The sequence below is a fragment of the Monodelphis domestica genome, chromosome 1 (assembly GCF_027887165.1).
Source record: "Monodelphis domestica isolate mMonDom1 chromosome 1, mMonDom1.pri, whole genome shotgun sequence".
Classification (NCBI taxonomy): Eukaryota; Metazoa; Chordata; class Mammalia; order Didelphimorphia; family Didelphidae; genus Monodelphis; species Monodelphis domestica.
The window spans coordinates 82,188,219-82,205,983 of NC_077227.1; the positions used below are offsets into that span (position 1 = coordinate 82,188,219).

Here is a 17,765-nt window from a genome sequence, read left to right on the forward strand (position 1 = left end):
TTACTGTTAGCATTTATTTTTCTATTACAGGTCCTGGATACTTTAAGAAAAAAGATTAAAGTTATAAAACTTAGAAAACAAAACCCAGACGTATAAAGCCTATCAATTGTGGGTGCTTTATCTTCATTATAAGAAGCAGAGGTGGATCTTTCACTTTATAAGGGGATTTCTCACTGGGTTCCCAGAATCATAGATTTTGAAGGTGGGAAGAGCCCTCTGATTCATGCCCAACCCATGAATAAAAATCACTGCTGGTGGGGCTGTGAGCTGATCCAACCGTTCTGGAGGGCAATTTGGAACTATGCCCAAAGGGCGATAAAAGACTGTCTGCCCTTTGATCCAGCCATAGCACTGCTGGGTTTGTACCCCAAAGAGATAATAAGGAAAAAGACTTGTACAAGAATATTCATAGCTGCACTCTTTGTGGTGGCCAAAAATTGGAAAAAGAGGGGATGCCCTTCAATTGGGGAATGGCTGAACAAATTGTGATATATGTTGGTGATGGAATACTATTGTGCTAAAAGGAATAATAAAGTGGAGGAATTCCATGGGGACTGGAACAACCTCCAGGAAGTGATGCAGAGTGAGAGGGGCAGAACCAGGAGAACATTGTACACAGAGATTGATACATTGTGGTACAATCAGATGTAATGGACTTCTCCATTAGTGGCAATGCAATGTCCCTGAACAATCTGCAGGGATCTAGGAGAAAAAACACTATCCTCAAGCAGAGGACAAACTGTGGTAAAAACACCTAGGAAAAGCAACTGCTTGACTACAGGGGATGAGGGGACATGTCTGAGGAGAGACTCTAAATGAACACTCTAATGCAAATACCCATAACATGGAAATGGGTTAGAATCAAGAACACATGTGATACCCAGTGGAATCGTGCGTCGGTTATGGGATAGGTGGTGGGAGGGGGGAGAGGAAAAGAAAATGATCTTTGTCTCCAATGAATAAAGTTTGGAAATGACCAAATAAAATAATGTTTAAAAACAAATAAAATAAAATAAAAATCTCTACCATAATCTTGAATCACAGAATCAGCTATTTTAGTGGTGGGCAAACAGTTGGTCATCCAGCCTCTGATTAAAGACCTCCAGAGCAGGAGAATCCACCACCTCTCAAAGTAACCCATTCCATTTTTAGAAAGCTTTAATTGTTAATAATAACTTTTTTATATAGCACTAACTATGGACCAGGCTCTTTACAATTATTATATCATTTGATCCCCACAACAATCCTAGGATTTAGGTGCTATTATTTTCCACATTTTGCTGATGAGGAAAACTGAAACAACGGTTGAGGAAGGTGCTATTATTATCTTCATTTAACATATGAAGAAACTGAGGCAAACAGGGATTAAGTGACTTGCCCAGGGTCACCCAGCTAGCAAGTATCTGAGGCCAGATTTGAGTTCTGGGCCATTCGATCCACCAGTTCACCAGCTGCCCCTAGTTTTCCATCACATCCCAGGCTATTGACTTCATAACTGCCAACCATTGCTCCTGGTTCTTCCTTCTGGGTCCAAATAAAATAAGTCTTATCCATTCTATGTATGACAGTCCTTAAACAAACAAAAACATATGCATACACACATATATGCATGCCTATATATGATTTTCTCTATTTTAGGTTACAAATATGCAGTTCCTTCAAACGATTCTCATATAATACAGAGTCAAGACCTTTCATTATTCTGGTTGTCTTACTCTGAAAATTCTCCAGTTTATTAATGTCTTTCTTAAACCGTGGGACCTAGAAAGGATCACAATGTGCCAGACAGGCCTGACCAGAACAGAAAAGAGTTCCTAATTCTTGAAACTATGTCCCTTTTAATGCAGTCCAAGATCCCATGGATATTCTTGGCTTCTGAATCCTACTACTAACTCATTTTGAACCTGTAGTCCATTAAAACTCCCAGACTTTTCAGAACTACTATCTAACCAAGACTCCCTCATCTTGCATGTTTGAATGTGATTTTTGTGTGTGTGCCAAAATACCAAATGACACATTTATTTATTACTATTACTATTTTATCTTGTTGTTCAGTCATTTCCCTCATGTCTGACTTGCTGGATTCCTACTTGGGGTTTTCTTAGCAGATATTGAAGTGTTTTCCCATTTCTTTCTCTAGCTCATTTTAAGGATGAGGAATCTGAGACCAACAGGGTCACATAGCTGGTCTGAGGACAGATTTGAATTCAGGACGATAGTCTTCCTGACCCCAAGTTTAGCATGCTTTCTTCTGTACCACCACCACTGCATCCATTTTATCTTATTAGATTCAACCTAATCGAGATTCTTTTGGATTCTCATCCTGTTATCTAGGATGTGAATTCTCCCTCCCAACTTTGGGTCATCTGAAAATTTAATCAGCATTCCATCTGTCATTTTATAAAAATCACTGATAAGTTTTAACAGCATTGGCTTTCTGGGCCAAGCATGGCTTCCTGATGGACTCTGCCAGACATCTCCTGCCACAATGGCATTGCACTATTAATAACTTTATTTTGAATCTGACTGTTCAATCATTCTGCATCAATTTGATTTTATTCTCCTTTAATACATCCATTTCCATCTTTTCCATAACAATATATTTTAATAAATGATATATTTTAATAAGAACGTTGTTAAAACATAATTATGCTACATCCACAATACTTCCCTCATCTACTTAGGTCTTTGAGACATTTAAAAGGTGGTTCAATTTGCACACACGACAAAAAATTCAATCTTTTGGGAGAAATTTCTATTGGGTTATATGTCTAAAAATACTTTTTCTGACTTCTTTTTTTCTCCTGTCAAGGTCCTTCTTGCTCTGTCTGCCTATAGAAAATAGGCTTGAGTGTCTTTTGTTTATTTGTTTGTTTAAAGCTGGTTCCCTTTAGAGAAGAAGGGACTGTCTTCTCCTAAGGAAGGCATTTAAAACAATTTATAAAGGAGGTAGCACTTTATACCTACACACAAGGAGATGCTTGTATGTAGATATGTACCACATTATAAATTTTTTTCTGTCTCACTCAATGATTTTATCAGTGATTTGAATAAAAAGATAGATCAATGTCTATCAGATTTACAGATGGTTGGTCAAAAAGAGAGATAGCCAGTATGGCTGGTGATAGAATTGGGATTCAAAGTGATTCAAAATTCAGATGGGCATGAATGCTAGGTCAAAACCACCAAGCTGAAATTTCATAGGGAGAAACAGAATTTTGTACCTATAACCTTTATAACCAAGCCCCTCTTGCCTTTCTGGTCTTCTTACTCTTTTTATTCCTACCTTTGATCCTAGCCTCCAGGCTCTTCCATGAGTAAGACCCTCCATCCCTTATCTCTGGGCATTTTCTCTGACAAAGATTCCATCTTTGGACAACCTTCTTAGGGTTCTAGACTTCCTTGGAATCCTCTAATGCCTAACTAAAATTCCAACTAAAGTCTTTCTAACCTATCTTAATTCTAGTGTATTCCCTCTGTTAATTATTTCCTTTTATCCTGCATATAACTTGTTTGTAGATATTTGTTTTCATGTTATCTTCCCCACTGGATCATAAGCTCCTTGAAGGCAGGAACTGCCTTTTTCCTTTTTTTGTACCCTTATCACTTGCCATAATGCCTGGCACATGATGGGCATTTAATACATATTTATTGATTAATTAATCTATTGAGGTTTCAAAAGCTAATTGCACAAATATCACTTGGTTTAACACTAGGACTACATAAAAAGACCTGGGGGTTTTAGTGGGCCATAAGCTCAATATAATGTCATATAAGGCAGATGCTATAGAATTAAATGTAGACTTGGGATTCATTAATAAAAAATCCAGTTCAAGGAAGGTTACAGCTCTACCAGCCTTCAAAAGACCAGAAACTATATTTGATTTATGGTCAAACCAAATTAGAGGATAGTATTCAGCTCTGTGCATCACATATTTTGAAGAGTACTCTCAAAACAGGGAAAGGTGGTAAAGGGTCCGATAACAAGGATGCATAAAGAATAGTTGAACGGATTGAAGTTATTTAAACTGAAGAAGAAAATACACTGCTGGCTAACCCTAAGTGCCAAAAAAAAGAAATGATGCATATTAGATTATCTTCATGTCCACTGGTGGCACAATGGATAAAACACTGGGCCTTGCGTCAGGAAAGACCTGAATTAAAATCTGACTTCAGATATGCACTAGCTATTATGACTTACGCAAGTTACTTAGCTGTTTGTCTCAATTTTTTCATGTGTAAAATGAGCTGGAGAAGAAAATGGTATACCACTCTTCAATATCTTTGCCAAGAAAATCTCAAAAAGGTTTGGTTGTGAAAAATCAAAACATGACTGAAAAACAACTAAACAACAATGTGGTCAATTACCTCAAATATTTAAAAAAAATTTTTTTTTAAACCCTTACCTTCCGTCTTGAAGTCAATACTGTGTATTGGCTCCAAGGCAGAAGAGTGGTAAGGGCTAGGCAATGAGGGTCAAGTGACTTGCCCAGCACAGCTGGGAAGTGTCTGAGGTCAGATTTGAACCTAGGACCTCCCATCTCTAGGCCTGGCTCTCACTCCACTGAGCTACCCAGCTGCCCCCTAAAATTTTTTTTTATGATATCTCATTGAATGTTACTTTGACTAATAAAGATCATGAACCCTTTACATCTTAGCTGATGAGTCACTATGGACAAAAAGTGCATTGCCTGGTGGTTAGTCTATGATGGACCTTCTATAGCTAGTGAGTCTCCCCACACCTAGCTAGGAGGATTCCTCAGTAGCAGACACATCCTATCACTGGCCCCTTCTAGCTTGGTAGGGTCTACTAGCACACTTCCTGGGCTGGCCTTCAAAACCACGAGGAGACTCAGACCATGCTACAGCAAAGCACTTGAGAAAACTTCAGTCAGGCTATGGCTCCATTATAGGACACAGAAGATCTATGCTCTTGACACTTCAGGGACCTAATGTATGCCAGACAATTCAAGGGACTTGGAGAGATTTTTAGTTGCCAACATTAAGTATAAAAAGAAAAAATAATTATCAGCACAGTTAAAGTACATTTTATCTGTGGTTGCATTTACCTTTATTTTTAAAACAAAGCTTGACAACAATAAGTCAGATGCATTGTTTTTATCATATTAAAAAAAAGGATGAGGAATATGTTGTTTATCAAAAAACATAGCAAAACTCTTCAACAACTAACAACTTCAGAGCAGTTCAGTGTTCCAACTTACTTCATGTCAATAAGCTTTGAATGAGCCTAGTGCCTGGCAACAGTGTTGACAGTGATCTCGGAATCGGCACTTAGCTGTTTGAGCCAAGTTTCAGAGAGGCTTTGGCAAAGGTGTTATGGGTTATTAATGTGCAATATTCCTTTTTAGAGAAGACAAATAAGTCATTATATGCCCATAAGAGCCAGTTCAGACTACTGAGTAAATAATTTGAACAAATGAAAGACTTTTAAAGCCTCTTTCATCACATTATAAACTCTTGGGCCCTAGAAGGGGTACATGAAAGATCCACGGTATGCCAACTCTAACCTGCCATGTCAGCCACTCAGCTCTTGACTGTTGAACTGATTGTAAGTTTAATAGAAAGCCAAACACATGTGCATTAAATGAGAAGTTAGGTCAGTGATTTTTGTTACTCAGAAATCAAAGGATTTAATTCATCAAGGACTTGGTTCCCAACAAAACACTAGGTGAGGCTCTCCATGATTAAGTATAATATTCACAAATGCAGTAATTTATTTTTGAAAAGAACTTTCAGATCTATTCTCTTCTTTAATGTTCCTCAACCTGGCAAGGTAAACAGGGCAGGTATTATATTACTACTTTTATAAATAAAGACAGAGACAACTAGAACAAGAACTCAGGTATCCTATGGATATTAGGTAGTAAGAATAACCACACAAGGTAAAATTTATGGTCCATTGATCATTCCTCCATCTCCTTCCTGATATATACATCTATGATTCCATTAATAATTTATTATAGAATTGCCATTCATCATATAATGGATGGAGAACCATTCCCAAATCCAGATATTGTGAAGTCCTACCTCTAATACATACTGGCTATCTGAAACAGAAATATGGGAAGAGATGAAAGGGATGATGAATTTACACAGCTGGCAGTAAAATTTATGGAAACTGTTGCCTTAGAGAAGCAGCGCTGTCTGAAATGTCATTATAAATTCTGTTTCAAATTGCAGCAGGTAAACTTCCTCATTTTAGTGTTGGAAGGTCTCATAAATAAGACCATATTCACCGTAACCATGCCCCACATGATTTCCTAGACTTTGATCTTCTCTCCCCTGTATCTTAATCTTTATAGATGGAAGAATCCTTGTCTTTTTTATTTTTTTTTTAAATCTTGTCTCCTATATATTTTTGGTGCAGTCCTCCTGTCATTTCAACTACTGAATTTTGACCTCCATTAGTATTAAAAACAATAGCTAGCATTTATCTAGTGAATTAAGTGAATTAAGATTCACAAGGTACTTCACAAGCATCTTATTTTATCCTTACCACAACCCTGTGAGGTAGCTACTCTTAATATCCCCATTTTATATATGGGGAAATGGAGGTACACAGAGTTTAAGTGACTTGTCAAGGGTTTTACAACTAATAAGTGTATGAATCAAGATTTGAACTCTGGTCTTTCTGACTTCAGACCAGTATTCTATACCCTGTACCACCTTGCTGCCATTAGTTCTGTTCTTTCTTGAGACCTGTGAATAGGATTCTAGGTAAATATGCACAGAGGCCTTGGGACAGACAATCAGATAATGTTTTCAGTTTTCTTCTTGGTGTTTTCTGATGATACTTTGAATTTTGTTGGCGTTCTGAATCAACTCAGAGAGACAGGATAGGATAGTGGAAAGTGTTTCATCCTTGGCGTTAGGAAGAACTGGGTTCTGCCCTTTGATCCAGCCATAGCACTGATGGGTTTGTATCCCAAAGAGATAATAAGGAAAAAGACTTGTACAAAAATATTCATAGCTGCACTCTTTGTGGTGGCCAAAAATTGGAAAACGAGGGGATGCCCTTCAATTGCGGAATGGCTGAACAAACTGTGGTATATGTTGGTGATGGAATACTATTGTGCTAAAAGGAATAATAAAGTGGAGGAATTCCATGGAGACTGGAACAACCTCCAGGAATTGATGCAGAGTGAGATGAGCAGAACCAGAAGACTGTACACAGAGACTGATACATTATGGTACAATTGAATGTAATGGACTTCTCTACTAGCAGCAATGTAATGAACCAGGACAATTCTGAGGGACTTATGAGAAAGAACACTCTCTACTTCCAGAGAAAGAACTATGGGAGTAGAAACACAGAAGAAAAACAACTGCTTGATTACATGGGTCGAGGGAATATGATTGGGAATGTAGACTCTAAAGGATCATCCTAGTGCAAACATCAACAACATGGAAATAGGTTCTGATCAAGGACACATGTAAAACCCAGTGGAATTGCATGTCAGCTATGGGAAGGGGTGGGGGAGGGGAGGGAAAAATATGATTCTTGTAACCAAGGAATAATGTTCTAAATTGACTAATTAAATTTAAAAAAGGAAGACCTAGGTTCAAATTCCAACTGATACAAAATGTGTGGTCTTGGATAAGTCACTTACTCCCTCTGAGCCTCAGACAATTCTCTAAAAATTTTCTGCTAAGGTTGTTACTGGATGGTAATTTTCTTCAGCGGAGAGAGTTCTTACCAGAGAAATCAAAATGATGGCTAATTGCTTGGCATATTCTACTGGGAAGAAGCACATTGAGCCAATGTCTTCAGGACTTTTCCTGGTTCACTACTGGTTGCTTAGAACCCATTTTCTTATTATAAGCATATAATAAATTGTTTTTTCCTAAATCCAGTATCTTCTCCATTTTTGGACTAAAGAGAAAAAAACTGGGTTTAAATTCCACCTCTGTGATAGACTAGCTATGGGAGTTTGGAAAGATCACTTTAATTCTTTGATCTCATTTCCTTAATCTGTAAATGGGAATAGTAATACAGGACCTAATTCGCAAGGATGTTGAAAGAAAACGGCTTTGTAAAGGGTGGCATACTATATCTGGATGAGCTATGATACTGCTGCTAACACTTATTTGCTACTTTCTTTCAAGACCTTCCTACTGTCTATTCCTATCAGTTAAGATTTTTTGCTACTTGGAAGAACAGTAACATTGTTTGTATATAAAGTGACTCTGAGATACAGAGGCAATATTTTACCTTTAAATTGTGGAAACCCAGGAAAAGATATCTACTGAATCTGAGTCTTGAACTAGAGCTCTCTGATTCCTAGACACTGTGGTCTCATGGAAAATATGCTAGATTTGGAGTTAAAAGACCAAGTTTTGAATCTTAGTTCTGTGACTTTGGGCTAGTCATTTCTTTTTCTAAGGTCCCTTCCAGCTCAGATCCCATAACATTAATGGACATTATCATTTCAGTTGTTTAGAAACTAGTGGCAAATCTACCCTTAGAGAAAGAACTGATGTAGTCTGAATGTTGACCAAAACATACTATAGTTCACCTTCTTTTTTGTTTGAGATATATTTCACAAAATGACTAATGTGGAAAAATGTTTTATTGATTGCACATGTAAAATATATATCAGATTGCTTTCTGCCTCAGGAAGGGGAAAAAGGTCAAAAGGAGCAAGGGAGAGAATTTGGAACTCAAAATTTAAAAATGAATATTAAATTATTTTTGTATTTATTTGGGAAAAATATTATTTAAAAAAGAAACTAATGGCAGATAATCTGTTCATTGATATGTTCACATTTTATTATCCACTTTATGGGTTTATTTTGCCCATAGATACACTCACTAATCTGCAGCCATCCTAGGAGCAAAGTATTAGATTTGATTCTGCCAAAGCAGAGCTTCCATACCTCATCATGCAGCAGAGTCTTACTGAATTCCAGATGGTGTCTCTCTAAAATAGAAGATCCATGAAGCTTGGCTAAGGGGGATGCTGACCTAGGAGGAAAATAATGTGCCACAAATTTTATCTATGCAAAGATTCATCTATATCCACATTTCTGTGGGAATATCAGCTGCCTAACATTTTCCCTTTTGTTGAAACATTCGTAATTAATTACACTAGATAAAATGAGTAGAATATCACAGAATAATTTTAGAGTTAAAAGGGAACCTTAATGACCATCTAGTCCAATACTTCACCCACAAAATTTTCCACTGCAAGACATCCCAAAAGTGATCAAACAAACAGCCTTGGTTTGAAGACTTCCAAATGAGTGGGAACCATACGAGGTAGTCCATTTCACTTATGGATGGTTCTACTTTTCGGAGAACTTTCTTGACACTAATTTAAACTCACATTTTTGGAAGGAGTTAAAAGCAGTATGTTTTAGTAAAGAGATCAGTAGATCAAGAATCAGGAAACCTAGCTCTATATTCTGGTTCTGTTACTTATTATAATGTGTGATCGACAGGGGCAAGTCAATTCATTTATTCCTATGTTTCAGTATTTTCATCTATAAAATAGAAGCATTGGACTAGATAATCTGTAAGGTTCTTTCCAGCTCTCTATGATCCTAATTTTTTGCTACTTATGGTACCCAAAAAGACCAGTCTCTGGAATAATGTTTTGCATGTAGCCATTACACAATAAATATTTATTGAATGAACAGCAATAACAAATTTAGATGCTTGGTGATATTCCTTGCACCAGAATTGGAGAGAATCTAGAATTGGAAGAGATTTCTGAGGTCAGCTAGCCAAAGATTCTATTTAAAGATAAGAATTGGGGGAGCCAGGAAGGTTAAATAATTTATCCATGGTCATCCAGGAAATAGTATAAAAGGTTTGAGGTTCAAGTTAAAAATCAAAGAAATGGCTGTGAAAAGCTGAGCACACTGTATCACATTATAAATAAGATAGGGACAGAGATAGGGACTGGCCCTGTCATTGGCATAAGGAACTTCCAGGTGAAACTTCCTCTATGGATGCAGAATGCATTCTCTGTAGCCTTGGGAGTTACTTAGGGCACTGAGAAGTTGTCACCCACCTGGAGTCACATAGCCAGTATGTATGTGGGGCGGGACTTGAAACCAGGTCTTCCTGGCTTTGAGACTGACTCTCTCTTCACTACTCAATGCTACTTTTCACTATAGCCAGCATAATCTCCTAACACCTTTCTTTGAAGGCTCCTCATGAACTTAGTAGTGATAGCTGGCTCCTCAAAGGCAGATGTCAATGACACTCATACCATGGAAGGTCAGACCTAACAAATACATCTTCAAGAATGACAGCTAGGTGGTACAGAGAGTTTGGAGTTAGTGAGATCTGAGTTAGAATCCTGTGGGCAAGTCATTTAGGAATTCAGCCTCAATCTCTGCATCTGTAAAATATGGAGGTTGAACTCCATGGCCTCTAAAAGCCCATGATTCTTCTAACCTGAGGACATATTGTATGACTGATTGTTGTTGTTCAGTAGGTTCAGTCATGTCCTACTTTCAGTGACATCATTTGAGGTTTTCATGGCAAAGATATTAGAATTTGCCACTTCCCTCTTCTGCTCATTTTACAGATGAGGAAATTGAGATAAAAAGGACAAGATGACCTGCCTGGGGTCACACAGCCAGTAAGTGTCTGAGGCTTGTTTAAACTCATGAAAGATAAGTCTTCCTGACTTCAGGCCTGGCACTCTACCCACAGAACCACCCAACTGCCCAGACTCATTATTAGATATCTACAAAGCAGTGATGTGTTTGTATGTGTGTAAGAAAGAAAGGGAGAAAAAGAGAGAGAGAGAATGTGCTCCTGGAAACCATCTACTAGAAGAAGTAGATGGCATGGAGGAAAAAGCTCTAGGGCTAGTAGTGTCAGAAAGACTTGAGTTCAGATCTGGCCTTGGATACCCTAATAGTTATGTGACTCTGGACAAGTTGGTTAACTTCTGTCTGCCTCCGTTTTCACAACTGTAAAATGGGGTTATAAAACCACCTACCTCCCAAAGTTGTAAGAATCAAATGAGATAATATTTGGAAAGAACCTGGCACAGTGCCTGGTATAGAGAGTGTGCTCTGTAAACATTTATTCCCTTTCCATCCATTAGGATGTAAAGTGGCTGCATCAGTGTAACAAATAGCATCCCACATTCTTGGAGAATTGAAAATAACTTGTTTTGAAGGATTAAATAAAATATAAAATTATTAAATTAAATAAAATATGAAATTATTAAATATGAAAATATCTGAAGGACAAAGTGATTTTCCAGATAACAGCCTACCTATTGTGAGCAACATAATCAAATTCCAGGTGCAGGTGAATAGTTGGGTGACCCTTTAGTCCTCAAAGTCTGCACATAGGAAAGATGGGAAGGAAGGTAAAGGAATGGGTAGGAGGGGTCCAGCTAGGACCAGTCCGGAGTTTTTGAGGTGAAACTAGCACCTTCATTCTTTTCTTCCTACTTTCTTTCCCTTTGTGGGTGGTGGTAAAAATAACCAAGATGAATGAGGTAAGTTCCCTATGCTCGAGGAACTAATATTCACACTGGAAGGACTCCTTAGTTAGCGAAAAGAAGCTTTGTTAAAGGATAGAAACTTTGAATATGTTAAAAATATTTGGCTTGAGATAGATAAAGAGTGTTGGAGGGAATAGGAGGGGTTGGTATGTAAGAGAGGAGGAGCTCTTGGTTGAGCTAGGCTTTAACAAGATGCTCCCAGTCCTCTGTGTGTGTGTGTGTGTGTGTGTGTATGTGTGTGTGTGTGTGTGTGTGTGTGTGTGTAATCAACTTTGCAACTGAGGGAATAATTGAGTTCTTTCTCATCTGTAAATAGTTTATATTGCCTAAAGCCTCATTCATTCATTCATTCATTCATTCCTTTATTCAGTCCACAAATGTGCATTGCTCATTCTTGTGCTAGCTACTGTGGGAAATACACAGAATGAGACAGGATTTCTTGGCCACATCACGGTGATAAAACCTATACACATATAACTAACTGCAAGCCAGGATATAATGTAAAGGTACAACAAGAGAGGTAGAAAACACATGTAGCACTAGATATTTAAATTAATTGATTGCATTGGTTCTTTGTTCTCTTTGAAGACTACTTTCAAGTGGGGAGGGAAAGAAAATGTATCATGTAAACATTGAAAAAAATTTTTTTAAATGAAGTCTATTGTCTACTCTCAATGAAGGAAAAGGTCACTGGAGTAGAGAAGCATGACAACTAATTCCAGAAGATAAAAAAAGAGGGCAAGACTATAAATTTGGGTAAAAATTCAAGCTCTGCCACTTACTATGTGAGCAGTCACTTAATTTCTCTGTGTCTCCATTTCCTCATCTGAAAAATGGGAATGCTGACATTAACAATAGTTGGCATTTACATAAGACTCAAAGGTTTGAACACATTATTTAATTTGATCCTTTTAATGACCCTGAGAAGCAGGTGCTGTTATTACCACCACTTTATGGATGAAGAAACTGAGGCTCAATGATTTTAAGTGATTTGCCCAGGATCACATCTAACAGTGAGATTCCAATTCATGTCTAGGCTAATCCCAGTTTCAGTAGTCTCTCTGCTGTTTTCCTGCCTCTCATGAGCAAATAAACCTTTCATTACTTGTATCACTGTTGTTGTTGGATGGTTGTAAGGAAAGCATTTATGAAACTTAAGCAGCTCCTTAAAATCATAAGTCTAAAAGAGAAAGTGTTGAACTGCATTGGTAGAGGGAGTTCCCTTATTGATTAACTCCCTATACCATTGCTGGTGTCACAGGTCACAGATCAAATTCTTATTCATATCCTTTTGTGTTAATATAGGGACAGCCTCATCTGGCGGATAATCTTCTGGGCTCACACTCATATCTGGGTTCAAATCCCACCCAAGTTGTGAACCTGAGCAAGTCTCTTAACTTCAGGATTCCCTAGGACCTCTTTCCTAAGTCATCTGAATCATAGAATTGGAAGAGACTTCAGAGGTTATCTAGTCCCAAACCCTATCTTACTGATGGGGGAAGTGAGGCTTGGAGAGGTTAAGTAATTTGCCCAATGTTATCCAGGAAATAGGTCTAGAAGGGCTGAGGTTCAAGGCAGCAACAGGTTTAGGAGCTGCTAGCAGGCTACAAGACAAATCCAGGACCTTGGAGAGTTCCAGTGGCACAGGGGTTACTTTTGAAAGCCAAGAGACCTAGGTGCTGCCTCCTCAAGGTTTTTATAGTTGGCCCTGAATCTAGACTCATCCCTTCCTGTTGGTTGTAATTTTAACATGTAAAGAACCAGCATGTCTTGTTTTAGGAGAAAGCTTTTGTCAGGGCCAGGAGTGTACAGGTTCAACTGGTGATACTGGGCCAAAATATTTAGAATAAAAATGAAAATATATGTGTACAAAGAACAATGGATCTGGAATCATAAGAACTAGGTCTGGTTCCTGGTTCTGTCACTTATCTGTATGATTAGAAGAACCATTTCTCTGAGGCTCACTTTCTTCCTCTATTATCACTTTTATAATTCTACAGTTTTACAAAGCACATCCTTCATAACAGTCTCATTAGGTAGTATGGGTAGTGTTGGTCCTATTTTACACATAAAGAAAATAAGGATCAGCAATTATATGGCATCTCCATCATTATGTGACTAGTGTCAGAGCTGAGTTTTAATTCAGATTCCTTTTCATGGGAGTGTTCTTACTGTTACACTATAGTCTGCCTCTTAAAAATGATGGGATTTGGGGGCAGCTGGGTAGTTCAGTGGATTGAGAGGCAGGCCTCCGAATGCGAAGTCCTGGGTTCAAATTTGACCTCAAATGCCTAGCTGTGTGACCCTGGGCAAGTCACTTAACCTCCATTGCCTAGTCCTTACCACTCTTCTGCCTTGGAACCAATACACAGTATTGATTCAAAGATGGAAAGTAAGGGCTGGGTTTTTTTATGATGGGATTTAAGTAGATTTTTAAAAGATCTCTTCTGGCTCTAAAATCTTACAATCTCTTGTCTTAGATTAAGAATATTTAAGGTCCCTGTTAAGCTTTTGTTGAGATCTTACAAGACTTCTTCAAGGACAAATGGTGGTACCTACAGGTCATCCCTTGGTTCTAGTGTCTCCCAATCAAGTTCCATGTCAAATTTTTTGGTCACTTAATCATGAATTACCATTTGATATTACTTTAAAAGTATAGTAAAGGAGTAACTACAGTGTCATAATGCTAATTTTAAAAATCAACAGGCTTAAACTCATACATCTTCGTAAATACTGTTCTCTTCAAAGCAGTGACCTTTGGCTGACATGTAGTTCATTCCAGTTACTGTAATTCCTATCACTCAAAACTATTTCTGTCATTCTTCTTTGTTTTCAAGTTGATAAAGACAAAAGAAAGTTAGCTTCATGGTATAATAAGCATTTCTGCTTTTTATATGCCTAAAAATGGTATTTTCCCACTACCTTATTCATCAGAGATAGCTTTTAAAGACTTGATTCCTTCTAAAATTCCAATCTTTATCTACTGCTATCATTTCCAAAGGAGAGTTCCGAACATGCTTTAGGAAGCAAGCTTCACAAGAAGACTATTTTGAAAAAGACACTTTGGATTTCACCTATTGGGTGATGTCTATAACACCTATGCTTCATATCTTGTTCATTTATCTGCTTGTTTGTTCCTTGGTGTCAGAAAGGGTTAACTTCAGGTTGAAATCTAAACAAATCATAAACAGCCTAAAATGATTTTAATTTCACTGATTGACTTTTGATTAATTTTCTACAAATACATTGTGCCAAAGTATAGAGAATGCTTGGAGAAAGTCTGGTATGTTTGTTTGAAGAATCAGTCATATATTCAAATCTCACAAATGACAAATTGATATTGAGAATGCACATTCTTTAAGAACAGTCTAGCTATGCTGGGTGCATATTAAGCAATGGGAATATTTCTTTCTCCATCAGTAGAACATAACCTAGGGCAGTAGATTGAAACAGAGGGCTAAATTTGGAACCAGAAGACTCAGGTTCAAATCTTAGTCACCCAGGTTCACAACCAAGGTGTCATTCTGGACTCCTCACTCTCTGTCTCACCCCTCACATTTAGTCTATTGTCAAGTCCTGTTGATTTTAGCTTTGTCAGCTCTCACATTGCCCCTTCTTTCCTCTGACGCTACCACCACCCTGATGTGAGCCTTCATCACCTCATTTTTAGGTAACTGCAGTAGCCTGCTGGTCACAAGTCCCTCCCCCTCTCCAGTCCACCGTCCCTTTAAATGGCCAAAATTGATCAGCATAGGACTGTCTATGTCACCTCCTGATAAATAAATTTCAGTGGCTCTCTGTTATCTCCAGGATTAAATATAACATCTGTTTGGATTTTAGAGACCTTCTTCACCTGTTTTCCTCTTTCTATTCCAGTCTTCTCATACCTTATTTCTCTCTAGGTTTGCAACCAGTGACACTGGCCTCTTTGCTATCCCTCACCTAAGATTCCATCTCCCTACCTATGTATTTTCAACTATTGACCTCCATGCCTGGAACTCTCTCCCTCTTTTCCTCTGCTTTCTGGCTTCGCTGACTTCCTTTAGCTAAAGTCCTATCTTAATCTTAGTGTCTTCCCTCTGAGATAATCTCCAATTTATCCTGTATATATCCTTGTACAGTATATATGTTTGTATACAGTTGTTTACATGTATATATTTTTAACATAATTGTTTGCATGTCATTCCTGCCATTAGATTGTGAGCTCCTTGAGAGAAGGAATTGTCCTTCTTTGTATCCTCAATACCCAACATAGTACCTGGCACACAGTCGTCACTTAAGTGTTTGTTGACTGACATACTGATACACAGCTTAATGATAAAGGAAACATTGGACTGAAAGTTCCTAAATTGGGTTTTAGCAGGATGGGTCAGCCTCATCCTAGCATTTAAATCTATTTGTTTGTTACATTAAACTATCTGGTAATGTCTAAGAAACAGAAAAGTAGATCAGTGGAATAGGACATATAACAAACAATTGTAAAAGATTTTGGTAACTTTGTATTTGACATAAGTAAAAATCCAAGAACCTTTTGGAGTAAGAATTTACTACCTAGTAAAAAGCGTTGGGAAAACTAGAAAGCAGACTGGTTGAAACTAAATATAGACCAATATCATACTATTTACCAAGATAAGATCAAAATGGATATTCAATCTAGGCATAAAGGGAGATATAAGCAAATCAGAAGAACAGGGGATATATTACCTATCAGATTCATGAACAGGAGAAAAGTTTGTGAATAACCAAGAGCCAGAATGCAAATTGATACTGTAGAAAAAGAACTGCTCTCATGGATAGAAGTCTCAGCCCTATCCTGTGTTACCATGAATGAGTCATTTAACTTCTTGGGATATCAATTTCTTATTTCTAAAATAGGAATAATAATCTTTGCCCTATCTATCTCACAGGATGGCTGTGAGGATCACATTATCCAATATATAGAAGACAAAACCCACCATGAAATGGTATAAATTTGAATTATTATTGAAGCAACTCCTCTTAATTTTAGTGCCTTCCATGGATTATTTTCTATTTTTCTGTATAGAGCTTGCTTTGAATACATTTGCTTACATGCTGTTATAATCCATGAAACTGTAAGTTCGTTGGGGTCAGAAAATGTCTTTTGCCTCTTTTCATATCCCTAGCACTCAGCACAGTGCCTGGCACATAGTAAGTGTTTGCTTTTATTCAATCATTTTCAGCCATGTCTGACTCTTTATGACCTAATTTGGAGTCTTCTTGGCAGAGAGCCTTGACTGGTTTGCTATTTCCTGCTTTAATTCATTTTACAGATGAGGAAACTGAAACACACCATTAAGTGACTTGCCCAGGGTCACACAACTAATTAGTGTCTGAGATTAGATTTGAATTCAGAATGATGAGTCTTCCTGACTCCAAGCCTGGCACTCTATCCACTGTGATACTTAGCTGCCCAGGAGGTATTTAATAAATGTTTATTGATTGATTGGAGCAATGTGGTAAAATGGAAAGAGCAGTGGTCTGGGTGTTAAGAAACACCCAGGTTAGGTTCTCATTCCAACCCTGCTAACTAGCTATGTCATGTTAATAGAGTTAAACTCAGAGATTGTGTGATGTTGAACTTGTCTGGAGACAATTTGGTTTCAAGCCCCAACAATGCTATTTACTATCAGCATAATCTCAGTCAAATCACTTAACTGCTGTATGAGTATACGGTGATGAATAACCAGATCTGAGAACCATTATAGCTGAGGAGAGTGAGAGTCAGCCTACTAAGGAGACCATCTCTTAAAGAAAAAGCATGAGACAAGAAGAAAGGGAAAGGTAGGGGCCAACATGCTTTGAAAAGGACTGAACAATAGAAAATGGGGGCTATGATTTCACTTCCTTTCCCTTCCTTCTTCTTGTCTCACTTTTTCTCTTTAGGAGCTGGTCTCCTTAGTAGGCTGACTATCACTCTCTATGGCTGTAGTGGTTCTCAGATCTGGTCATTCATCACTGTATGCTCACATATGGCGCCCAAACAGGGACCTTGCCAGCAATCTCAGGCAAGCATGGCTGCTTTTCTTAGTGGGCCTGTCTTGACTCAGGTACTCCATACTTTTTTTCTTATCTCTAAAACAGGGAGATTGGACTCTATAACTGCTGAGATCCCATCCATCTCTAGTCTTCATTTATTCTATGACTCTAGCAATAATCACCAAGAGGAGAAATGCAGAAATGGAGTAGAAAGAAGGTTTTTTTTCCCTTGGCATGAGTGTTCCTTGGTTTCTTCAAGAATGCATCAATCTA

The 17,765-nt window shown here is 37.8% G+C and overlaps 1 protein-coding gene across 1 annotated transcript in view; it reads right to left on the bottom strand.

Annotated features, from left to right (window-relative positions):
- The window catches only part of PDE6C (phosphodiesterase 6C), an 88,929-nt gene that overhangs the window by 36,035 nt on the left and 35,129 nt on the right, over positions 1-17,765 (bottom strand). Inside the window, exon 15 of the mRNA XM_007478791.3 lies at positions 8,899-8,986. Within this exon, the coding sequence (XP_007478853.1) occupies positions 8,899-8,986 (88 nt within the window). The remainder of the gene's footprint in view (positions 1-8,898; positions 8,987-17,765) is intronic.